Source organism: Solanum tuberosum, unplaced genomic scaffold (genome assembly GCF_000226075.1).
Source record: "Solanum tuberosum cultivar DM 1-3 516 R44 unplaced genomic scaffold, SolTub_3.0 scf00590, whole genome shotgun sequence".
NCBI classification, from domain to species: Eukaryota; Viridiplantae; Streptophyta; class Magnoliopsida; order Solanales; family Solanaceae; genus Solanum; species Solanum tuberosum.
Genome location: NW_006239503.1, coordinates 54686 through 80545, shown reverse-complemented (window position 1 = coordinate 80545; position 25860 = coordinate 54686). Strand labels below are relative to the sequence as shown.

General features: G+C 34.2%; 3 protein-coding genes across 4 annotated transcripts in view; 1 reads left to right on the top strand and 2 right to left on the bottom strand.

Annotated features, from left to right (window-relative positions):
* Nucleotides 1-4692, top strand: part of LOC102599362 (uncharacterized) — a 6912-nt gene extending 2220 nt beyond the window's left edge. Inside the window, exons 2-3 of the mRNA XM_006365810.2 lie at nt 1146-1314; nt 1415-4692. Coding sequence (XP_006365872.1) covers nt 1146-1314; nt 1415-4269 — 3024 coding nt within the window. The 3' untranslated portion in view covers nt 4270-4692. The remainder of the gene's footprint in view (nt 1-1145; nt 1315-1414) is intronic.
* A 27-nt stretch (nt 4693-4719) lies between these two features.
* Nucleotides 4720-21542, bottom strand: LOC102598478 ((-)-alpha-terpineol synthase-like). Of its 2 annotated transcripts, none has more exons than XM_006365808.2 (8): nt 21522-21542; nt 9846-9912; nt 9440-9713; nt 6621-6999; nt 6223-6441; nt 5860-5998; nt 5536-5784; nt 4720-5426 (listed from the first exon to the last, which is right to left on the bottom strand). In XM_006365808.2, the coding sequence occupies exons 3-8, from the start codon at nt 9660-9662 to the stop codon at nt 5130-5132; spliced, it is 1506 nt and encodes a 501-aa protein (XP_006365870.1). In that variant the 5' UTR covers nt 9663-9713; nt 9846-9912; nt 21522-21542; the 3' UTR covers nt 4720-5129. The 2 variants fall into 2 exon arrangements, with proteins under 2 accessions (XP_006365870.1, XP_006365869.1); XM_006365807.2 differs by lacking the exons at nt 9440-9713; nt 9846-9912; nt 21522-21542 and adding exons at nt 7187-7460; nt 7593-7703; nt 9071-9219.
* On the bottom strand, nt 18693-21561 carry LOC102599040 ((-)-alpha-terpineol synthase-like). The gene is made up of 7 exons (XM_006365809.1): nt 21455-21561; nt 21055-21322; nt 20108-20486; nt 19702-19920; nt 19438-19576; nt 19114-19362; nt 18693-19032 (listed from the first exon to the last, which is right to left on the bottom strand). Exons 1-7 carry the CDS (start codon nt 21557-21559, stop codon nt 18736-18738), a joined length of 1656 nt encoding a protein of 551 aa, XP_006365871.1. The 5' UTR covers nt 21560-21561; the 3' UTR covers nt 18693-18735.
* Nucleotides 21562-25860: the final 4299 nt, after the last annotated feature.

The window sequence follows — 25860 nt, the reverse complement described above, 5'->3', positions numbered from 1 at the left end:
ATGAGTGCGGGTTTTACCCCCCCCCCCCCCCCCCCCCCAATATCTTCCATCGTTATCAGCAATATACAACTTTCATTCACTTGTGCTCTTATCTGCGATTGTAGTTATTGGAGAACAAGAGGTTCTTCATTTGCTTCTCTAGTGAATTTCTTGACCACAAAGATGCTTCTATATATTTGGTTATCTCCACAGAAGTAGTTGGTCTTGAAGTGTTCATAACTTTTAGTAATTGGATTTTATTGTTTATATTTCTCTCATAGCTAATAATCCAAGAATATAGACATATTTGTGTGCGATTCATAGTCCAAACCTTTTGTCAAGTAGAGCTGCAATTCAATTGAGGCATCTATCAACCCTGTTTGAAAAGCTGGAGTTAAAATTCCATTTGCTGAATTGTTTCTTTTTGTTTTTGCTGATAGATCAATGTTAGCAGATGTTGTTTCTTATGAGAACTATGAACCTTCTCCTTTTTGATATAATTGGAAAGCAAATTGTGGTCATTATAGCTCAGATATTGAATGCTTTTTCTGTAGTTTCCGTCTTCTTGGCAATATCTGAGCTATGATGTTCTCAAACTCTTCAGTAGTTGTTCAGCTCAAGGATAATCTCCCTCCAAACAAAATTCACATGTGTGGCCTGGAAATTTTCTTGCTGTTTCCAAACAAGTGTTTGCAGATTACCTTCCTAGGAATCTAGCCTTTTGCTGTGAAGCCTCTGAACTTTTCGCATATTGTTGCCTAAAAACCAATCCTCTTCAGTAGCGGGCAATATGCCATTCTCTGGGCTGTGAGAATAGGTTGCAATGCATTAGGTAGTAGTTGAAAGGAGTAGTTAACGGATATGCTTTTATGGTTTGCCTAGAGTGGTTCCTTTTTTCTAAGACACACCATGTTAAAGTTGATTATTTAGCTGTGGCTTCAACTTTTCTTTTCTGCCTTACTGTTGTTCTTTTAATAATGACATTTTTTGCATTAGTATTGTTGAAATATCAATATCATCTTTTATCTTCTTACTACCAAGGCTATATATATGATTTTATCCTCCCCTCTCCTGTCTCTTTGTGCTTGTTTGAATGGAAATATGAATATGGTAGGTGTTTGGTTTTTTTTTTCACTTGTGTTGTGATTCACACTATGAAATTTCAGCATCATTGCCGGAGGTGCGGGGGCATTTTCTGCAATAGCTGTACCCAGCAAAGAATGGTGCTACGTGGACAAGGTGATTCACCGGTGCGTATTTGTGAACCATGCAAAAGATTAGAAGAGGCTGCACGATTTGAATTGCGATATGGTCAAAAAAGTAGAGCGTCAAAAGGTACCAAACAAATAACTGGTTTTACTCAGTCATAGTTACTGTGCTAATAGATAGAAATGAACTACTGCTTGATTTGAAATACAAGTGTTGTCTGTCATAGGGAGCTCAAGACTTGCATCAAAGAGTGAGGATGAAGTTTTAAATCAGCTTCTGGGTAAAGAAAGGACCTCAGATGTTCTTTCCCATGATCAACAGTCAGCAAGCACTGCATCAGGTTCAAATGTTCTAGATTTCTCTGGTAAAGATGAGGCTGGAGATGGAAGCAGTAATCAGACAGAGCAGCAGGCTGAGATGGGTTCCACTACTCCTGAAGAATTACGTCAGCAAGCCATGGAAGAAAAACAGAATCACCGAACTCTAAAAGCTGCAGGTAAACCTGAAGAGGCTCTAAGGGCTTTTAAGAGGGGCAAAGAACTTGAAAGGCAGGCTGCTGCTTTGGAGATTTCTCTGAGAAAAAATCGTAAAAGAGCATTGTCGTCCAGTAATGTCACCGAGATCCAGCAAGATAATGATGCTGGCAAAGCATCTGGTAGGAAAAATAAGCTCTCTCCTCAAATTACCGAAGAGAAGGATGATCTTGCTTCTGAACTCAGAGATCTGGGATGGTCAGATATGGATCTTCGTACTGCTGACAAAAGGCCAGCAACCATGAGCCTTGAGGGTGAACTTTCTGTGCTTCTTGGAGAAGTTTCTGGAAAGACTAATCCTGAAAAGAAAATTCATGGAATGGACAAGTCACTGGTCATTGCTCATAAGAAAAAAGCAATCCAGCTGAAGCGGGAAGGGAAACTTGCTGAAGCCAAAGAAGAATTGAAGAAGGCTAAAATTCTTGAAAAGCAAATAGAAGAGCAGGAACTGTTGGGTGATGATGAAGATTCTGATGATGAGCTTTCTTCTTTAATACGTGGGCTGGATACTGATAAATTTGATGATTTATCCGCTGGACATAAACCAGATTCTAGTTATGATTTTGACAACCTTCTTGGAACTGCTGATGATATTGGTACAGATGGTAATTTTGAAGTAACTGATGATGATATGTATGACCCAGAAATAGCAGCTGCCTTGGAGTCAATGGGCTGGACTGAAGATGCCGCCGAATCTGAGGTTTCAGAAAAGCAATTCAAACCTGTTGATAGGGAAGTGCTACGAAGTGAAATTCAGTCTCTGAAAAGAGAAGCCGTTAACCAGAAAAGGGCTGGTAAAACTAAGGAGGCAATGGAACTGCTGAAGAGGGCAAAAACACTGGAGAGTGAGCTTGAAGAACAACTAAGTAATGGTGAAGAGGATGTAAGAAAGTTCGTTGAAAGAAAGGATAAAGAGCACAAAGTAGCACCAAAGAGTAAGTCTGTGATCCAGAGAGAACTTCTTGGTATTAAAAAGAAGGCTCTTGCTTTAAGAAGGGAGGGAAGGTTAGATGAGGCTGAAGAAGAACTGGAAAGAGGCAAGATTCTTGAGAAGCAACTTGAAGATATTGATAATCCACCAAAATTTGTGCAGCCTATTGCTGGGAATAAGCGTGATGAAAGTATTGCAGATATTGATGCTGGAGATGAAGATGCAGAGGTTACAGATCAAGATATGCATGACCCAACTTATCTTTCACTGCTTAATAATTTGGGCTGGCAGGATGATGAAAAAGCTAATGTTCCATCTGTGTCATTTCAAGGGAAAAATAATGTTTCTCATCTTAGCGAGTCCCTAACTAAGGAAGCTATGAGTAACATCCAAACTCGAGCATCTAAAAAAAGTAAAGGTGAAATCCAGAGGGAACTTCTGGGCTTGAAACGGAAGACTCTCACATTAAGACGCCAAGGAGAGACTGAGGAGGCAGAGGAATTGATGAATGCGGCTAAAATGTTAGAAGAACAGTTGGCTGAAATTGAAGAATCTATGTCTAACCCAACTAAGTCAAATGAGCAGAAAGAACGTATAGCTATTGATTCTCCCCATGAGAACCCACAGTTTCCACCATCAGATTCACGGAAGAGTCCGATTGAGGATATGGAAAGTAAAGTTACATGTACTCTGGAGAAACCAGAAGAGGTCTCTCAATCAGATGAGAAACCATGCATCTCTGAGTCAAAAACTGCCGAGGAAGTTAATTCTCAGCTTGATCAAAATTCCCTTCGTCAAGATATTCTGGTTCGCAAGAGGAAAGCAGTTGCATTGAAGCGAGAAGGGAAAGTGGCAGAAGCCAAGGAGGAACTTCGACAGGCAAAACTCTTAGAGAAGCACCTTGAGGAGGAAAAGACTCTGGGTAGTAGTAGTTCCACAGTCTCAGCAGGTCCTAATACTTCACATGTTGGACAAAATGAAGTTAGCCCAAACAAAGTACCTCATATATCTCAAGTAGGACAGAAAGAAGTAAGTCCCAGCTCAGGTCCAAAGCCATTGTCTGGACGTGATCGGTTTAAATTACAGCAACAGTCTCTCAGCCACAAACGACAAGCACTTAAGTTGCGAAGGGAAGGTAGGACAGAAGAAGCTGATGCAGAATTTGAATTGGCAAAAGCTATTGAGAGCCAGTTGGAAGAAGCGTCTTCCCAAGGTACAATGCAGTCTTCTGACCCCACAGGTGAATCAGCAGAGGGTGTCAGTGTTGAGGATTTTCTTGATCCTCAGCTTTTCTCTGCTTTAAAAGCAATTGGAATTGCAGATACCTTTGTTGTACCCCGTGGCCCGGAAAGGCAGGAAACGAAAAAACCTATAACTGGTGATACTGATAAAACTGGCACTATTGCCTCTCAAATCCTTGAAAGATCAGAGCCAAAACTATCTGAAGCACGTGTATCTGATGAAACTTCCAATGAGAGAAAGCAGTTGGAAGAGCGGGTAAAGGCAGAGAAATTAAAGGCATTAAACTTGAAACGTTCTGGAAAGCAGGCAGAGGCCTTGGACGCCCTTCGACGGGCTAAGATGTTTGAGAAGAAGTTGAACGCTTTAGCTTCATAACAATGAAGCAGGTATAGTGGTTGTGTTTGGACAGGCTTCTCACATGGTATAAACCAACGATAAGCAAGACTGAAGTTGGGATAACGGACTAGGTACTTGCCTCGTGTATGCTGGTTAAGTCATTCCAATTGATGAGCTCAACGAGTGAATGATCAGAATTCCAGAAAAATAATAAAAAACCATTTTCTTGCCCTGATGATGTGTTTTGTATGTTGACATGTATAATTGTTCTTTCATAACTATTTTCTTGAGATTGAGATTATAATACTTCATCCCCAATTTAGAATTGTCAGGGGATCCCTGTATTCTACTTGATTGTTCTTGTAGGGTTTTTCATCTTCCATTGTTATGTAATGTCGGAAATTCGTGACAATGTCGATAACTATTTCTTGCAATACCATGGCTCTTCCAAAGCCTTATTTACTGCAGGGCATTATACAAGTTTCAGGATATAGAATACAGATTGATAGAAACCAAAGTTTTATACTGGATACAAGCAACAGAAAATACAAAGAGAGACTAGTATCGCGTGTCTCCCGTAACAACAATCTTTCTGCAAATAAAAGATATACTATAGCCTGCCTACACATTACTGGATGTAGTCTTAAATACTATAACTACTTCATAACTATTTAGGATAAAGACAGAAACTTGTAGTAACCATAAGGAACTGCCAAGCTGCTCAATCCACCATGCGTGAAACCTCCAGGAATTTGAGAAGATGCAAATCATTATCTTTCTTCGCTTCTTCCTCCTTGAGTAAGTCTGGAAGATACGTCCCTTATCACAGATATTCTTATATATTTTATTTCTTTTTCATTGAGTTTCATGTGTAGGCAGGTATAATGAAGCATGGCATTTCAGGTAAGAGGAATGGGTTCAAAGAACAAGGAGAGTATCCGATCCTTTGTCTCACGATCTGGAATACCAAATCCATCTCCATGCTGGTAAATGCATTGAGAAATCCTAGCAAGATTCATCGAAGTTCTTCTAAAATCCTTTGAGAAGGATTGGTCCCTTAGTATGTCTCTGTTCATCTTCATCCAGGTCTGATCAATTAACTTCTGTATGTAGTTTCGAGCATTTTCTTCAGAACACTTAGAATCATGCATGTAACATTGGATTGATTTAAGATGATCTCCTTTCTTGATTTCATCCTGAACAAAGGGAAAAGAAAAACCAAACAACTTTTGACTTGTAAGTATCAGAGATAGTTAAGGAACTTACTGATGAGGCACAAAATTTTATTTTATAAGCATAACTTACTGGTGAAGTTCCCAAGTCATTTGCAAGTCGAAGAATTAGCGAAGGTGAGTAAATGATGGGAGGATAATGATTTAAGCATTCCAATTCGTCCTCCTTTATGGGGTTTGTGATGCAAAAATAAGCATGCATTATTAGTACAGGACCGGTGTTGGATATCCAGGCATTTCTCAGGAACTCATTCAAGGTAGGTGTATATCCTCTTTGATACCACTTCACTTCCAATAAGTAAGCTTTACACAGGTTAGCCCACTGAAATATTTGATCCAGAACATGTCAATATACAATTAGGTGGGAAATTTAAGATAGAGAAAAAAGGTTTATTACCTGCTTCCTTATCTGTGAAATTATGCTGAACCCTTGTTCTTTGAGAATATCATAAGCCAGTTCATTCATTGAATTGAAAAGAGCTAGGAAGCTGATTTTCATGTATTCAGGTAGTTGCTCTGTTGCATTGATGTCCCATCTTCACAACATGCAACGACAATGAATTATATTTCATGAGATTCTATTCCACCCCCATAACGACAATAACTATACTAGTGTATTTTAACCTGTTGTAACAGGTAAACTAGCTACTATCTCATTTTCCAAATTATTGATTTCATTTATTATGGATAGTTGTCTTTTAGGTGCCACGATAGTATAAAAATTGAGAGTGAGGAAAAGATGTAAAGCATGTGGACAAACCTGTCAACAATATCAGTAAAGAGCTCAAGTTCATCCAAGGTACCATAAACATCATAGATGTCATCAATTGTTGTGATGAGAACAGCAAGCTTTGTTGAAAGCTTTCTGCAGAATCCGAACTGAGGATTAGGAGTGAAACCAACAGCCCAGAAGAAGCCCTCCACCAATCTGTCCCTCACAAAGCTCATCTTTTTAACAAGTTTAATGTTCTTATCCCACCTGCATGCGTCATAACCAGCCAGATTAATGTTCTTTCCAATTTACTAGCTAGTACTAGATTACTAACCAGATATCTTTTTAGAAAGTAATTTTCACTCACCAACCAGATATCTAAAAATATTTTTCATTAAAAAATGTCAAATAGTGTTTTCACTTTTCAAATGTCATATAGAAATCACCTTGACATTTGTTTTAGTTCCTCCAAGTATGTAGCTTGCACCATGTTATAGTCCAACTTTGCAAGTTCAAGTAGAAGAGGATTCATGTTCTCTGTTTTGTGATAAATTTCTATAAACCATCTTGCTTCTAATCTCTCCATCCTCCAATGCACAGGCATTTCTAAAGCATGGCTTACTTGTTCACCAACATTCTCATCCATCTTCTTCTTCTTAAGGCTTTCCATGAGATAATGAGTGGCGAAATCTCGAGCATTCTCCATAATATTTTCATCTTCCATACAAAGATAGGAAGCTTCATACAAACTCAACAGTCCTTTAGTATCCTCCACAAGGGCTGTTTTGAACTTTCCTTCCTTGTTCATGAAACTGCAAAATATCTCTGCCAAAAAACAAAAAGGAACCAAAGCATGGATTTACTATAAGATATAGCTACTCCCTCCCTTCATTTTTACAATTAACTGTCACATTTAGACTTGGTACACCGGTTACGACAACAATAATTGTTTTACCACACTACCATATTAATTGATGTTTCGTATTAGGTATTGAAAAATGATTTGAAGTACCTTGAGGAACATGATAGCCCTGTTGTCTAAGAAGTCGAAATTCTAAAGCAACAGCATACACCTCCTCATTGTTCAGATCTCTTTTATTATAATTATAATTAACGTATGTTTGCTTCAATGCTGTATCAATTTCTTCCGCAAAGTGATAATATATTCCAAGTCTTTGCAAAATATCAATAAGCTCAAGTTGTTCCAATGAGTTTGTCATTATTTTATCCAACATCCTTCTTACTTCTTCTTTTAGTTTTTCAGCTCGTTCACAAAATTTTTCTTCCTGCATGATAAACAAGTTTGTCACTAATTATTTTCTTCCCAAAAATAAATACAAGAATTATCACATACATGCATCTATCGCGATGTTAATAAAGTTTGGAATGTTGAAAATGAAAAATATTTTTGGACTTACAGCGTACAAATTAGGTCGCGATTGGACATATCCATCCTCCCAAATGCTAGGTTTGTAGTTTCCTGACCTCCTAATATCCATAGTTGATATGTAACTTTGAAGCATGTATGTCTACAATAATAAGAAAAAAGTGAGCCACATTTTCACCTTTTATAAAACAAGTGAAGTAAAGAGTTCTCACGTTTCAATCCCTACTTTAAAAACACGTAAGAGTAATGTAAGAAAAATCTTAATTTCATTTCTTATATTCTAAACAAGTGTATAATTGTCAACTTATTATTATTTCAAAATAAGTGACATTTTTATCTTTTTATTTGCTACAAAATAAGCTTGTTTTACATATTCAAAGAAGAATCATTTTTTACTGCCAAAATTACCTTTTTAATACATGAAATTTTACACCATAAAAGAGTTTAATTTTTTCTACCAGAATTCTTTTCTTCAAAATGGAGTAATTTTCTTAAGGAATATGTCTAAGTTAAAAACATCACTTATTTTGAAAGCGAAAAAGTATTTGACAGACAAATTAAAAGATCAACCCTTTCTCCCCCTTCTGGCCTTCCCCACTTCTCAATATGTGTATAATCAAATCCCAATATTAGCGGAATATGGAAGGAGAAGACTATGGATCCAAATGTGCCTATGAACAAGTTGTTTGTTTTTGAAGCATCTCCTTCCTTTACACTAGCTCTTGAAGGAGATGAGAATGGAACTATATCGTTTAGATCAGTTCCTTTTTGTATGGATGAACCTACTATTTAATAAATAAAATCCTTCCAATTCCAAAGCAAAAAAAAATAAAAATATCCCAATAGTTGAAAGTTCAAACTCATATTGGAGTATTCACAATCTAAAATTTGCATGATATGATGATTCTCTCAATACTTATTAAGTACTCAATATAACTAATCTTCAGTCTAGGTTAGATGTCGTGCCATGAAAATATCATTAACAATAACAATAAAATAAACCAAGTTTACAGGATCAAGGACCTGGTGGTAGTCCGCCCAATCAAGGATCAAGCAATTCAGCATTCTTAGAGGTAGTCCAACAACATAAGAATCGAAATACACAAGAATTTTAGCATAGTTTCTCAGACTGCATGGTGATAATTTTACCTGAGTAAAGGGTCTGTCAGGAATCTAATACATACATCTTATTGAGCCCATGTGTCTATCAATTCTTACTGGGTATAAGGCGCCCTACTTATCAAACTCCTTTTCGGGCTAAGAACCATGACTGGCCAGACAAAACCACTAAGGCAAAGCCAATAAGAGTAGTACTAGATCCGACTGTACCTCGATCTCAGAACCAAGTCGAGAAGCCATACTAAAATTCTTTTATATTTAAAAAAAGCTTAGATCTGTTCACGGTCTATATAGGAGAGGTGTTAGTTATTCGACATAGATATGAGATCTTTAGCCGGACATAGTCCTGGCTAGGAGAGACAGAGCTAAAAGAAAAGAAAAGAAAAATACCTTAGTAAGGACGGTCGTCACCAACACAAGTAACTCTTAAGAACTGACTGGTTTATTTATTTGAAGGTCGGAACAGTGCTCGAAGAAAATAGTCTTTACAAAAGATTTACAACTATGAAAAGGAGAGAGCGATTGTAATTTTTTCTGATGCCCTTCTCTGAAAGAAAACTAAACCTTATATAGACAAAAGGAAAACATAAGGACTATGTATAATAAAAAGGGTCCCACTATTTGGGTCTTGAACAATATATCTACCGTAGATGAACAGTTTTTCTACTATTTGTGGGTTCTGACAACAATGTATCTCCTGTTGAGTGGGTATTGAAAAATGAATTGAAGTATTAGGTATTGAAAAATGATTTGAAGTACCTTGAGGAACATGATAGCCCTGTTGTCTAAGAAGTCGAAATTCTAAAGCAACAGCATACACCTCCTCATTGTTCAGATCTCTTTTATTATAATTATAACTAACGCATGTTTGCTTCAATACTGTATGAATTTCTTCCTCAAAGTGATAATATATTCCAAGTCTTTGCAAAATATCAATAAGCTCAAGTTGTTCCAATGAGTTTGTTATTATTTTCTCCAACATCCTTCTTACTTCTTCTTTTAGTTTTTCAGCCCGTTCACAATATTTCTCTTCCTGCATGATAGACAAGTTCGTCGCTAGTTTTTTCCAAATAATTAGCACATGCATCTAGCTATCGCGATGTAAATTAAGTTTGGAATGTCGAAAATGAAAAAAAATAAATCGACTTATTATTTTTGGACTAACAGCGTACAAGTTGGGTCATGATTGGACATATTCATCATCCCAAATGCTAGGTTTGTAGTTTCCTGACCTCCTAATTAATATCCATAGTTAATAAGCAACCTTATCTTGAAGCTATGTCTACAATAATTAAGAAAAGTGACCCCTTTTATAAAACAAGTGAAGACAAGACTTCTCACGTTTCAAACCCTACTTTCGATAAAAAGGAAAGACATGCGTAATGTAAGAAAAAACTTTAATTTCATTTCTTATATTCTAAACAAGAAAAAGCTTAATTTCATTTCTTATATTCTAAACAAAAAAAAACTTAATTTCATTTCTTATATTCTAAACACCAAAAAACTTAATTTCGTTTCTTATATTCTAAACAAGTGTATAATTGATGAAATAATTCAGCGAATAATTTGAATAAAAGAAAATAATTATGTAATGAACTTTTACTTCCTTACTTCACTTTTACTTGTCATTTATTTCTTAAATAGATTTTCAATTTTACTTGTCACTTTCGATATATATATATATATATATATAAAAGACAATTATTATTTTTTCATGTTTTACCCCTAACATTAAATAATATTCTCCATGTCATTTATCAAGACCAAATACAAAACAATAATTAATAAGGATAGTATAGTAAAATATCTATAGCAATAGTTATTTTATTAATGAACATATCAAGTCAAATAATGATAAGTAAAAATAACAAAGGGAGTACTTTTTCTTTTGTACAAATTTAGCATAAAACAAAATGAATAAATTAAATGAATCACAAAATCAATTGATGTAAAGCAATTCCCCACTTGTCAGCTTGTTACTTCCTCCGTTTCAAAATAAATGATATTTTTATCTTATTATTTGTTTCAAAATTAGTGAAGTGTTACATAATTAAGAAAAAATATATTTTCCTAGCCAAAATCACCCTTTTTAATTCATGGAGTTTTATGTCATTATAGAACGACTTCTTTCTTCAAGACATTTAATTAAAAGTCAGATCATAAAGTATAATTCTTCATATTTTCTACAAGTAAGTAATTCTTTTAAGAGGTGTTTCAAGCTAAAAAGATCAATAATTTTAAAAAAGATGCAAGTATTAAACAAATAACAGATCAACCATCTCCGCTCCTTGCCCACCTCTCAATTAAGCATTCTTTATATTTAATTTAGTATTCATAGGAAATTTTCACTGAAAAATACTTTTTCAAAACGTGTAAAATAAGGATAAATTTTTAAAAGTAAAATTAATATCTTTATAATTATGTAAAACACAAAGATAATAGTTTGAAGAGTATTATTATTAACTATTGGCATTTAGCAAGAGGTTTTATAGAGCGAAAGAAGTGGGTTGAGAATATTTGGAAGATAATCAAAAGTTGATATGGTGTCTGGCCGAGTTTTTGGCCAAAAACATCCCTCAACTATACTCTATGTTTAAACCACATCCTTGCACTATCACAATGAACAAAAAACATCCCTCAATTATCTTAAAAATGGCAAGATTCATCCTTTAATTAGTTTTTGTCAAAAAAACTAACGGTTGATCAACCTACAAATCCCCTATTTTGTTTGCTCCCATTTTTCTCTTAGCTTATAGTAGTCATAGACAATCCTAACTAAATTGAATGAGCTACGAAGAGAGGTTTGCATCCTCAACTTCACAGTAGCAGCCAGGATGTCCCGTAAAAAGTGAGCAAAATATTTCAAGTAAAATAGTTTTCGCTCTATATAATTACTGATCAGATAAGCAACAAAATTTTATAAGAAAAAAATGTATAATTTTCTCTTTATTTCCTAGACAATGAGGGAATTTAAACTATGAAGGTAGTCTATTTTTATTTTATTTTTGTTGATAAACACTAGTCACTATATTTTTAAAATATAAAGTAACATATTTAGATATTGCATAAAAAATATATTTTTTTATTCCAATTTATGTGACGTTTTTCGCTTCTTAAGATACAAACTATGTGAAATTTTTATAAATATTTTACTATGTATTTTTCATCATATTCACGTGAGAAGAATTACAACTTTAATATGTGAAAAACGCCACATATTTATCCATAGTTAATTCTAGCTTCATTTACATGAAAAGAAATGAATTTAACCGTTAGTTTCTATCAAGAAAAAAGATGGAAGGGTGAATTTGGCCATTTTTAGGATAGTTAAGGGATGTTTTTTGCTCATTGTGGTAGTAAAAGGATGTTGTTTAAATTTAGTGTATATTTGAGGGATGCTTTTAGCCAAAAACTCGTGTCTGGCCAGTAGTTAGGAGTGCCAAATGGGTGGGTTGGGTTGAAATTAAAGATATTAAAACGGGTTGAAATAGAAATCAGGTTGGATCTTGACCCGCTCAAGTTTAGTTTGGGCTCAAATGGGTTGGATTCAAATGGGCTAAAAAACGGGTTGGGTCTTGATCCGTCCAATTTGGCCCAATTAATCTCAATAATTTTAACATAGTGATATTTAACTTTTTATAATCACAATGCGAATTTCAGCTTAAGATTTTTTTTAAAAAAGTAACAAATGGATAAATAAATCTGTGAAAAAACTAGAAACTCAAATGTAGAAAACTCGAAATTCAATCATCCTTCTGCCATGGATGAACGAGAAGGAACAGAGTCAGAAAAGAGGGAGAGAATTTTATTTCATGTATTGAATTAGTTACAAAATGATGAAGATACAAGGCTTTATAGATGGGAGAATTAATCTAGAAGAATCTAGAAGGATCACATCAAAATGACGTGACTAACTAACTCAACTAACCATATTGCCAGCTCATACATTCAACTAACTAATTAACTAACATTTGAATGAAAACAGTAATCCAATTCTAACAGTAAAAACTGATTATACAATAATGCACATTCGAACATACCCTCTCAAGCTGAAGGGTGCAGAACATTGAGCACACCAAGCTTGGTTAGAAAATATGAATGTTGAGCTTGACTCAGTCCCTTTGTTAGTAGGTCTGCAACCTGTTGCTGTGTGGAAACATAAACAGTCTCAACCATGCCTGACTTGATCTTATCTCTGATGAAATGACAATCTATTTCAATGTGCTTGGTTCTCTCATGGAAGTCTGGGTTGGCTGCTAACTGGATGGCTGATTTACTGTCACTAAAGATGGTGACAAGCGTGTGAATGGATACACCAAGTTCTGTAAAAAGGCCTAGCAACCAAGTGATTTCAGAAACAGCTGAAGCCATGCTTCTATATTCATCTTCAGCTGAACTCCGTGAGACAGTTTGCTGCTTCTTAGACTTCCAAGACACCAATGATTCACCAAACTTGACTACATATCCTGTAATGGACCTTCTTGTGTTGGGGCAAGATGCCCAATCAGAATCACACCAACAGGTGAGCATATTGGCAGGTTTAGCTTGTAACCAGACCCCTTGACCTATTGTGCCTTTCAAATATCTGACTACTCTAGTAGCTGCATCCCAATGTGACTTCTTGGGAGACTGCATGAATTGGCTAAGAGTTTGTACTGTATAGCTGATATCAGGCCTTGTAATGGTTGCATAGATAAGCTTCCCAATCAATCTTTGATAAGGAGTAATGTCATGTAGAACCTCATCTTCAGTAAAGCCAATTACTAAGTCATGTTCTACTGAAGTAAGTCTTAGGTTGGATTCAATAGGAGTGGCTGTTGGCTTTGCACCAGTAAGTCCTGAATCTGCAATAAGCTCTAAAATATATTTCCTTTGATTCAAAATAACACCTTTGGAAGATCTTAGTACCTCAATTCCCAGAAAATATTTAAGCTCACCCAAATCTTTTAACTTGAACTCCTTATGTAGGCTGTTCTTGGCTTCAGTGATAAGTTGTTCATTATTTCCCGTGATTAGCAAGTCATCAACATAAACAAGAATAAGAACCAAAGCTTCACCTCTTCTTAGTGTAAACAAGGAGTAATCATGAGCACTCTGGGTAAAACCAGTGGCCAATAGAGCACTTATGAGCTTCAAGTTCCATTGCCTAGAAGCTTGTTTAAGACCATATAATGATTTAAGTAATTTGCACACTTTAGTTTCTCCTGGTTATCTAAAACATTCAGGCATTTCTATGTACACCTCTTCATCTAGATCACCTTGAAGGAAGGCATTATAGACATCCATTTGATACAAGTTCCATCCTTTAGATACAACCAACGCAATCACACACTTTACCGTCACCATCTTGGCAACTGGTGAGAATGTGTCATGGTAATCCAACCCTTCTTGCTGGCTATATCCTTTTGCCACCAGCCTGGCTTTAAATCTCTCCACCTCACCATTGTCCTTATATTTGACTTTATACACCCATTTTGAGCCAACAATATGCATCCCTTTTGGTAAGTCAACAACTAGCCAAGTTTTGTTATCTTCAAGAGCTTGGATTTTCTGCTGCATTGCTTGGATCCATCTCTCATCCTTTGCAGCCTGTCTGTAGTGTTTTGGTTCCTCAATAGGAACATAGAATTTGCTCAAGTAACTCCTATAGCAAGGAGTTGCATTGTCATAACTCAGATAGTTGGCCAATGGATGTCTAGTACTGTGCTTCTTTGTAGAGAGGGTGAGTCCAGCATCCAAGAAGGTTCCCTGATGGTTCTTGAAGTCCTTCTGAGAGGGGGGGCTGTTGGTGATGGTGCCACAGGCTGAGGAGAAACTGCAAGTAACTCTACATCTTTTCCCTGGTCATTATTAACATTAGTAGGGATTGCATCACATGGAACCACATTCTCTTCAACACAAATGTCATCAGGTTGATCAACAAAGGTTAATGGAGAGTTAACAGAAGTGGTGACAAAGTCAGTCAGAGGCAAAATTTGAGCAAATGGAAAAACATCCTCATGAAATTGCACATCTCTACTGATGGATATTTTATTTGACTTGATGTCCAACATTATATAACCTTTTTGAAGCTCTGAGTAGCTTATAAGGATAGCAGGAAAAGCTCTATCCGCAAACTTGTCTCCTCTTGGAAGTACCAAGGCATAACCAAGACATCTTATAACCCTCAGGTGTGATAATAATGACTGTTTTGAATGCAACAACTCATATGGGCTCATATTTCCTATCACTGATGAAGGTAATCTGTTTATCAGATATACGGCAGCCTTGACACAAAACCCCCAATATCTAATAGGCAAATGTGACCGAAACCTGATAGCTCTAGCCGTATTCATAATGTGCCTGTATTTTCTCTCCACCACGCCATTTTGTTATGGTATGTGAGGACAACTACTTTGGTGCATGATACCTAGATCATGGAATAGAGTAGTGCATTAGGAATTAAAGAACTCAGTACCATTATCAGATCTTACAATCTTCACATGAGCAGCAAATTGAGTCTGCACCATTTGAAGAAAGTTTTTTATAGCAACAATAGTTTCAGATTTCAATTGCAACAGATAGATCCATACAAACCTACTGTAATCATCCACAATTGTTAAAAAATAATGCTTTCTATCTATAGTAGGAACCTTATAAGGGCCCCAAAGATCCATGTGGACAACATCAAATCTCATAGAGGCTCTAGAATTACTAATAGGAAAAACAAGTCTGGTTTGTTTGGCTAATGGACAGACTGAACAATTTGTACTACTACCATTATTATTATTCTGAACTAACTTCAACAGTCTTAAAACTTGAGTAGAAGGATGTCCAAGCCTCTTATGCCATAAAGTGACATCCTGTACCATTGCTCCTACAGGGGCAGAAACTAGGTGTTGATTACATGTTACCTTTTGCCTATGATTTGATGTAGCTTCCCTTTTGAAATAGTATAACCCTCCTTCTTCTCTACCAATCCCCTTCACCCTGCCACTGGAGAGGTCCTGAAACACACAGAAGTCAGGGTAAAAAGATACATAACAGGATAGTTCCTTAGTGATCTTGGAAACTGACAAGAGGCTGAACTTGAAGTATGGTACATGCAGAACATTTTTAATGCTCTCTTTGGTAAACATAGGTACTTCACCCATATCACTAATGTCCACCTGGGCTCCTGTAGGTAAATGGACTCGGTTCTGTTGTGACTTAGTTAGACTGTGACTCCTTGTGAATAATTGTTTGTCTGCTATAATATGATGAGATGCACCAGTATCCACTATCCAATCATGTGCAAAATTATTTGCCATTAAGCAAGTAACCATACTTGACATGTTGATTTGCTTTGACTCCTTTGCATCTTTGTTAAGCAATTCCAATATCTGTCTGTACTCCTGATCTGTAAATGCATTTCCCTTTGGTATAAAATCCCTGCTGCTCTGACTAGTTGAATTGCTGCCCTGACTGGTTGAAGCTTCCTCAGAGTGGTCATAAGCTGCATTATTTGCTGAGTGTTGACCTCCATAGTGCGAGGAGCTTGCTGGAAATTGCCTCATATAGCTACCATTGTGAGAAGCACCTGATGTGTTTCTGAAAGTGTTACCTGACTTTCTTCTTTGTTCCCAGCCATCTGAATAGCCTATTAATTTGTAACAGTTGTCCTTGGTATGACCAGTGTAGTGACAGAAGTCACATTTCTTCCCTTTGTAGTACTCCCTTTTTTGATTTTTATGCACATTCATAGCAACTCGATCTGGTTTCTCAACCACACTGGCTATGTAGTTTGTGTGCTGGATCTCATCTTCTATAACCATAGCATAAGCTTGGTTTAAGGACGGAGTAGATCCCTTCAACAAGATCTGCCTTCGAGCCTGATCATATGACTCATTTAGGCCACTTAAAAATTGGATCAATCTCAACTATTGCAGATGTTCAACATACTCATTTGACTGAGGGCAAGCACAACATGGATTTGGGATCACTGCAACATATTTACTCCACAATGTCTTCAATTTGGTGAAATAATGTGATACAGAGTCAGTACCCTGTGCCAATGTTGTAATCTCCCTATGTAGTTGATAGATCCTCATACTATTTACTTTGTCATACCTCTCTTCCAGATATGCCCAAACTGAAAAAGCAGTTGCGGCATATACAATCCCACTAAGTAAATCCTCACTGACTGTATTCATTAGCCACGATGGCACAATTGCATTATAAGTTTCCCACTGTTTATGAAGTTCATCTCTATACAAAGCTCTAGTACACGCACCTGTAACAAAGCCATATTTTCTCTTCCCCAACAATGCAATCCTCATTGACCTGCTCCAGATCCCATAGTTCTCAGATCCTGTCAATTTTATGGAAATTAACACAACACCTGAAGTATCTGATGGCCCAATGTACAAAGGATCATTCTGATCGATTTTTTGAATCGCCATTGCTGAAATAACAATAGCACAAGGAAGCTGATCTAATCTGCAATATTCTCTTAGACAGCCAGCATCGAGTTCTCAGATACCATGTGAAAAAACTAGAAACTCAAATGTAGAAAACTCGAAATTCAATCATCCTTCTGCCATGGATGAACGAGAAGGAACAAAGTCAGAAAAGAGGGAGAGAATTTTATTTCATATATTGAATTAGTTACAAAATGATGAATATACAAGGCTTTATAGATGGGAGAATTAATCTAGAAGGATCACATCAAAATGACGTGACTAACTAACTCAACTAACCATATTGCCTGCTCATACATTCAACTAACTAATTAACTAACATTTGAATGAAAACAGTAATCCAATTCTAACAGTACAAACTGATTATACAATAATGCACATTCGAACAAAATCCTAAAAGATGTTAAATAGATAATAATTCACACCTTTAATATAGGAACATATCTTAGTAAAAAGTTTAAAAACGGGTTGACATTAGAGATTGAATTGGGCTCAATTGAGGATTCTCTTATAATGGATTTGGCTTGAATGAGTTGAGATTAAACTCAATTCAAATTATCTTGAGCCCAACCCTTAAAATTCTGAACGAATTGAACGGATTACCTATGTTTGGGTTCATTTTTTACGCCCCTAATACTAGTCAAATTTTGTTCCCAATTAATTAATGCTATATGAATCAACACACAGAGAGAATTCCTTGGTACTTCAATATTAACCTTAAAATAGTGCTCCTTTCGATTCAAATTAAATGATTTTTTTATTATTCTTTTTTTTTTCCGAAACTTATTTTTAAAGCTAGATATAGTTGAGGGAAAATCCTTTTGGCCATAAAAAATTGGCCATAATTTGGCCAGAATGGTAAAAGGACATATTCACACTATAAACTAGTTTATTTTTGGACATTTTTGCCCTTCAGCTTAAATATTGAATATATTCTTCAATTATGTTTCCAATAATTGAAAATGATTAATGAGATTAATTATTGATGATTTCATAATTAAACATGAGAAAGAAACCACAAAGTTCACCAAAGAAAACATAAGTCTCACCCCCTCTTCTTACTTGAAATTTTCAAGATCTAAAAAAAAAAACTAAAAATATGACAGTAGTAGTAAAAAAATAAAAATAATATAAACCTTTTTCAATTTCTAAATTTCCTCTTTTCTACTTATTCTTTTTTGTTTATTTATTTTTCATTTCTTATTTTTTAATAAAAATAATAATTAAAAAAATACAAAAGAGGGGTAAAGTGTTGGCTATCTATTTTAGGTTATAATTTCTAATCGTTAAAAATCTATATCTATAATACTCAAAATTATTTGCTAAAAAATTAAGCGTTCCGATCGTAATGATCTTTCTGCATATAAAAGATATACTATAGCCTGCCTACACATTACTGGATGTAGTCTTATATACTATAACTACTTCATAACTATTTAGGATAAAGACAGATAACTTGTAGTAACCATAAGGAACTGCCAAGCTTCTCAATCCACCATGTGTGAAACCTCCAGGAGTTTGAGAAGATGTAAATCATTATGGGAGATACGTGCCTTATCACAGTAGTTCTGTTACATTGAGCTTGATGTGTAGGCAGGCATAATGAAGCATGGCATTTCAGGTAAGAGGAATGGGTTCAAAGAACAAGGAGAGTATCCGATCCTTTGTCTCACGATCTGGAATACCAAATCCATCTCCATGCTGGTACATGCATTGAGCAATCCTAGCTAAATTCATTGAAGTTCTTCTAAAATCCTTTGAGAAGGATTGGTCCCTTAGTATGTCTCTGTTCATCTTCTTCCAGGTCTGATCAATTAACTTCTTTATGTAGTTTCGAGCATTTTCTTCAGAACACTTAAAATCATGCATGTAACATTGGATCGATTTAAGATAATCTCCTTTCTTGATTTCATCCTGAACAAAAAATGGAACAACTTTTGAGTTGTGAGTATCAGAGATCATTAAGGAGCTAATTACTGATCAGGCATAACTTACTGGTGAAGTTGCCAAGTCATTTACAAGTCGAAGAATTAGCGAAGGTGAGTAAATGATGGCAGGATAATGATTTAAGCATTCTAATTCGTCCTCGTTTATGGGGTTTGTGATGCAAAAATAAGCATGCATTATTAGTACAGGACCGGTGTTCGTTATCCAGGCATTTCTCAGGAACTCATCCAAGGTTGGTGTATACCCTCTTTGATACCACTTCACTTCCAATAAGTAAGCTTTACACAGGTTAGCCCACTGAAATATTTGATCCAGAACATGTCAATATACAATTAGGTGGGAAATTTAAGATAGAGAAAAAAGGTTTATTACCTGCTTCCTTATCTGTGAAATTATGCTGAACCCTTGTTCTTTGAGAATATCATAAGCGAGTTCATTCATTGAGTTGAAGAGAGCTAGGAAGCTGATTTTCATGTATTCAGGTAGTTGCTCTATCGCATTGATGTCCCATCTTCACAACATACATGTAACCACAATAAGTATTGATTTCATTTATTATGGACAGGTCTTTTAGGTGACATGATAGTATAAAAATTGGGTGAGCGCAAAAGATGTAAAGCATGTATGTGGACAAACCTGTCAACAATATCGGTAAAGAGCTCAAGTTCATCCAAGGTACCATAAACATCATAAATGTCATCAATTGTTGTGAGGAGAACAGAAAGCTTTGTTGAAAGCTTTCTGCAGTATCCGAACAGAGGATTAGGAGTGAAACCAACAGCCCAGAAGAAGCCCTCCACCAATCTGTCCCTCACAAAGCTCATCTTTTTAACAAGTTTAATGTTCTTGTCCCACCTGCATGCGTCATAACAAGATTAATGTTCTTTCCAATTTACTAATCTTGATTATATATATTATCTTTTTAGAAAGTAATTTTCACTCACCAACCAGATATCTAAAAATATTTTTCATAAAAAATGTCAAATAGTGTTTTAGTGTATTCTATAGTGTTTTCACTTTTCAAATGTCATATAGAAATCACCTTGACATTTGTTTTAGTTCCTCCAAGTATGTAGCTTGCACCATGTTATAGTCCAACTTTGCAAGTTCAAGTAGAAGAGGATTCATGTTCTCTGTTTTGTGATAAATTTCTATAAACCATCTTGCTTCTAATCTCTCCATCCTCCAATGCACAGGCATTTCTAAAGCATGGCTTACTTGCTCACCAACATTCTCTTCCATCTTCTTCTTCTTAAGGCTTTCCATGAGATGATAAGTGGCGAAATCTCGAGCATTCTCCATAATGTTTTCATCTTCCATACAAAGATAGGAAGCTTCATACAAACTCAACAGTCCTTTAGTATCCTCCACAAGGACTGTTTTGAACTTTCCTTCCTCATTCATGAAACTGCAAAATATCTCTACAAAAAGAAAAAAAAAAGTAACTACTTGAGGATAAACACTTAAGCATGGATTTAGCTACAAGATCAGCTACTCCGGAAATTTGCGCATGGAATCTTCAAATTTTTTAAAAAGTATTATAATAAGTCACAATAATTGATAATTCAAAATGTTTAAAAGATCTATGAAAAATTTACGGTCAAAGATAGACTAGTTTGAACCTTGAAATCTGAAAAGTGCCACATAAAATAGGACGGAGGGAGCATAAGATAAATACATGTAATTGGCAGCATGCTATGACATATAAGTGTAAATATATATTTTTTATATTATCAGTGTATATATTCCCATCCCGTATGTCTGGTACCCACTTTGTCGTCTAGTTAATCCGGATTTTTGTCCAGAGTCCTATTTAAGGAGTAAAACGCTCCTTGCCAAATACGACTACCATTCCCAGGCCTTAAGTTTGAAACATCTATTTAAGGATGGAGAGATACTTACCATCTACGACTTCAGTCCTATACTATGTGTTATATTAAAAACCGTAGACTTGCCACAACTAAAAAAAAGAAGTAAACTTTGAAATACCTTGAGGAACATGATAGCCATGTTGTCTAAGAAGTCGAAATTCTAAAGCTGTAGCATACAACTCCTCATCATGGTGATCTCTTTTATTATAATTAACGTATATGTGCTTCAATACCGTATCAATTTCTTCCTCAAAGTGATAGTATATGCCAAGTCTTTGCAAAATATCAATAAGCTCAAGTTGTTCCAATGAGTTTGTCATTATTTTCTCCAACATCCTTCGTACTTCTTCTTTTAGTTTTTCAGCTCGTTTACAATATTTCTCTTCCTGCATGATAAACAAGTTTGTCACTAATTCTTTTCTTCCCAAAAATATATACAAGAATTATCACATACATGCATCTATCGCGATGTAAATAAAGTTTGGAATGTCGAAAATGAAAAATATTTTTGGACTTACAGCGTACAAATTAGGTCGTGATTGGACATATCCATCCTCCCAAATGCTAGGTTTGTAGTTTCCTGACCTCCTAATATCCATAGTTGATATGTAACTTTGAAGCATGTATGTCTACAATAATAAGAAAAAAGTGAGCCACATTTTCACCTTTTATAAAACAAGTGAAGTAAAGAGTTCTCACGTTTCAATCCCTACTTTAAAAACACGTAAGAGTAATGTAAGAAAAATCTTAATTGCATTTCTTATATTCTAAACAAGTGTATAATTGTCAACTTATTATTATTTCAAAATAAGTGACATTTTTATCTTTTTATTTGCTACAAAATAAGCGTTGTTTTACATATTCAAAGAAGAATCATTTTTTACTGCCAAAATTACCTTTTTAATACATGAAATTTTACACCATAAAAGAGTTACTAATTTTTTCTACCAGAAATTTTTTCTTCAAAATGGAGTAATTTTCTTGAGGAATATGACTAAGTTAAAAACACCACTTATTTTGAAATTGAAAAAGTATTTGACAGACAAATTAAAAGATCAACCCTTTCTCCCCCTTCCGGCCTTCCCCACTTCTCAATATGTGTAGAATCAAATACCAATATTAACGGAATATGGAAGGAAGACTATGGATCCAAATATGCCTATGAACAAGTTGTTTAAGTTTGAAGCATCTCCTTCCTTTACACTAGCTCTTGAAGGAGATGTGAATGGAACTATATTGTTTAAATCAGTTCCTTTTTATATGGATGAACCTACTATTTAATAAAAAAAATCCTTCCAATTCCAAAGCAAAAAAAATAAAAAAAATCCTAATAGTTGAAAGTTCAAACTCATATTGGAGTTTTCACATTCTAAAATTTGCATGATATGATGATTCTCTCAATACTTATTAAGTACTGAATATAACTAATCTTCAGTCTATTTAGATACCGTGCCATGAAAATATCATTAACAATAACAATAAAATGATAATAATAATAATAATAGGCTCATGTTTTTTTTTTTTACCCTCCCTAGGAGCACCCACGCCTTTTTGCTCCCTTGATGACTTAAACTATCAACCTTTGGGTTGGAAGTGAGGGGTGCTTACCATCCGAGCAACTCCCTCTCGTCATAAGTTCATGTTCAATATTGCCTTTGAAGAAATAGTAAGAGTACTTATTTAATGTACTCATAGGAAATTTTCACTGAAAAAAACTTCTTCAAAAGGTATAAATAACACTAAATTAAAAAAGAATTAAAATTAATTTTTTTTTATTTAGGTAAAACACGTAATAATATGAACTAGGGAGAATCTTTCGAAGATAGTCGAAAGTTGATATGATGTCCGGCCAGTACTATTAGGATTTTGTTAATTAATGTTATATTTATCAACAGACAAAGAGAATTCATTGGTACTTGAGCACAATATTAACCTTAAAATAGTGCTCATTTCGATTCAAAATAAATGTTTTTTTAATTAAAGGGTAATTTCATTGTTCTTTTTTTTTTCTTTCCAAACTTATTTTTAAAGCTAGAGATAGTTGAAAAATCAAAGGATAATTATGGGGGAAAAACAAATATTAATTCATTTAGGACCATAGAAAAAAAATATCAGAAATTCATTTATTTTAGCTTGGAGGACGTAGTAATGTTTAGAAGAAAGAAGCCACTGATTAGTGTACACTTCCAAGAAAATGAGGGTTGTGATAAGGTATAAATACGAGGTTAATTAGCATGCAATTAAATTAAGACAGTTCTTTGAACCTTTCTTTCTGTCATAACCCAAAGTTTAATTGATAAACTCGCCGTACTACTCAAGTTGCGCTGGATACAAAGCACGAGTAATAAAGCCAGGTTGCTTTACAATTTTCCAAACTAATTAATTAATTAAATAACTAATCTCCAAGAAAGATTCATGAAATTTTATCACCTAATTAATTTCCATATCTCTTTTTCTTATGTAATACGCAAAGGATCCGAAATCTTACATTCCATCATGGCTACATTCATTTAACAGGATTATTATTTAAAAAGAAAAATATGTAATGGATTTACTATATCTTTTACTATAATTAACTAATGTATGCTCCTTCCGTTCATTTTTAATTGTTATGGTCTCCTTTTTTAGAGTTAAATTATAAAAACTTTGACTAATATTTTACGACGTATTTTTTCATTATATTGATATAAAAAAATTACAATTTATAGTACTTTTCGTATAGTTTTTGAATATCAAAATTTTTTGTTTAAAATATCGAATTAATGTAATCTAATTTTACTTTGAAATTAGTCAAATTAACTTTTGAAAAGCGCAGCATAACAAATAAAAGTGGATGAGTATTTCATATTTAACAATTATTACAACCTTCTTGTAGGTTCTCATATAGGTGTTTAATTATTAAGATTTTCTTTAATGAACTGACATCAAATGTTTAATTAATTTTCTGTTTATAAAAGAGTATGTTTAAGGGGAAATCGAAAGGAGAATTCTTCCATTAAGTACTATTATAATGTAGACGGTTTAATATTGTCTACGATAAAAAGAATCAATCTAAGAGTCATGTTCGATTCATGTGTTTATTTGAGAGGTACTTTTAAGAAGTTTTAATATTAATGTGTCAACTGTCTAGTAAGAAGTATGGTGCATCATTGCCTACGTAATTGATCAAATTTTCATGATATATTCTTCTATCGACATAGTTCTTTGCCTCAAATTATGAAATAAAATAAAATATTTTGCCTATAATGATCAGGAAAGAAGAAATACGTAAGGGAAAAAATTGTAATCATGAGTATTGTTGAGGGGTCAAACTAAAAACATTAAATTTGCAAGAAGGCTAATAGAGATATGAAAATTAAAGGATTAAAAGTGATAAGATCTAAAAATTAAGGGACAAAAATGAAAAATAGAAAAGTAAAGGGAAGTGTGGAAAAATAATTACAAAAACCAAAGAACTGAAGATAGATATATAAAAAAAACTAAATGCAAATGTGGAAATAAAAAGTAAAGGATACTTGAGCAAAAGGCTCTGATACTGATTTTGAAACAATATAAAATGTAACAATAAAGTTTAAATTTTATGAACTGACGTAAAAAATAATAAATTATTTTGATAATAAATATTTTAACCACAACCACGAAAATACCATAATAATTTTTATTCACGCTATAAAGTGATTATATTTTTTGACATTTTTAATTCTTCCCCCTAAATTTCTAAACATTTTCATCAATTTTATTCTCAATATAATAGGGAAAAGAATAATTCCGACAATTTTCATATCCTCTTAAATTACGTATATGAAAAGAATATTTCTCAGACTCCCATAAATACGTCCCAATTCCCATAAAATACATATATGGCCAAATACGTTATTAAAAAAAACAGATATACGTATATAATTAGGTAAGTTATACCTTCTAAAATCCTTCCACATGTATACATATATGTATAGGATTACATTTTTTTTCCTTACTTTTCATTGGCCAGACTTTAACCTCATAATTTTCATAATTAGTTCCCTATTTCAATTACTTTACTTTTAAGATAAGAATACTCCTAAATGGTCAAATATATATATAATTATTTATAAAATGACCTTTAAGTAATTTGATTAATTATTATGTTTGAATAAATTTAACTTATATGAGTCTTTGATTTAAACATAATTTTAAAAACTTGCAATAACAAACTCAAAACATCATAGACGTCGACAACTCAATAATAACGTCTATTATATATGTCTAAACGACAACTTAATATCCAACTTAAATTTTGAAAAATAATTTAGAGAATAAGTAATTAATATTATTGAGGGTAAACATGAAAAAAAAAAAAAAATCTTAATGAATTTAAGTTATATCCACTGATAATATTAAAAAAAATTATACACGAATGATATCAATCTCGCCTTTTCTTGATTTAATTTTCATTGACTGAACATTAAGTATATATGATCGATCGAAGTTTTTGACCGCATGGAATTGTATGCGACAGGAGATATTGGACGTGAAATATGCAAAGCATGTGGAGACAAGGTTGTCAAAGAACAAAATCAGTTGCAAACTAATATGACGCCTGCATATGTTTGTGTAAATATTAGATGGTGGAAGGAAGATTTCTCTGACAAAAGAGTTGAAGCCAACCCACTTAAATGGTTACATGGATGGAATCCTATTGACCACTTGAGAAAAGCTGTAGGGTTTTTGGACACTTGTATTACTGAACTAATTGTCTTGAAAGTTCAATTTCTATACACTGATATTGTAAAAAAAGAAAAAGGAAATATTGTACTATCAAGACATCTGAAACATAGTAATGGTTTCTTCGCCTTTTGGATGACCTTGGAAATGCTGAGGTAAAAAGATAGTAATGGTTTCCAATTTGAAATTAGTGTTTTTTCTACTTTTCACGCACCCCACT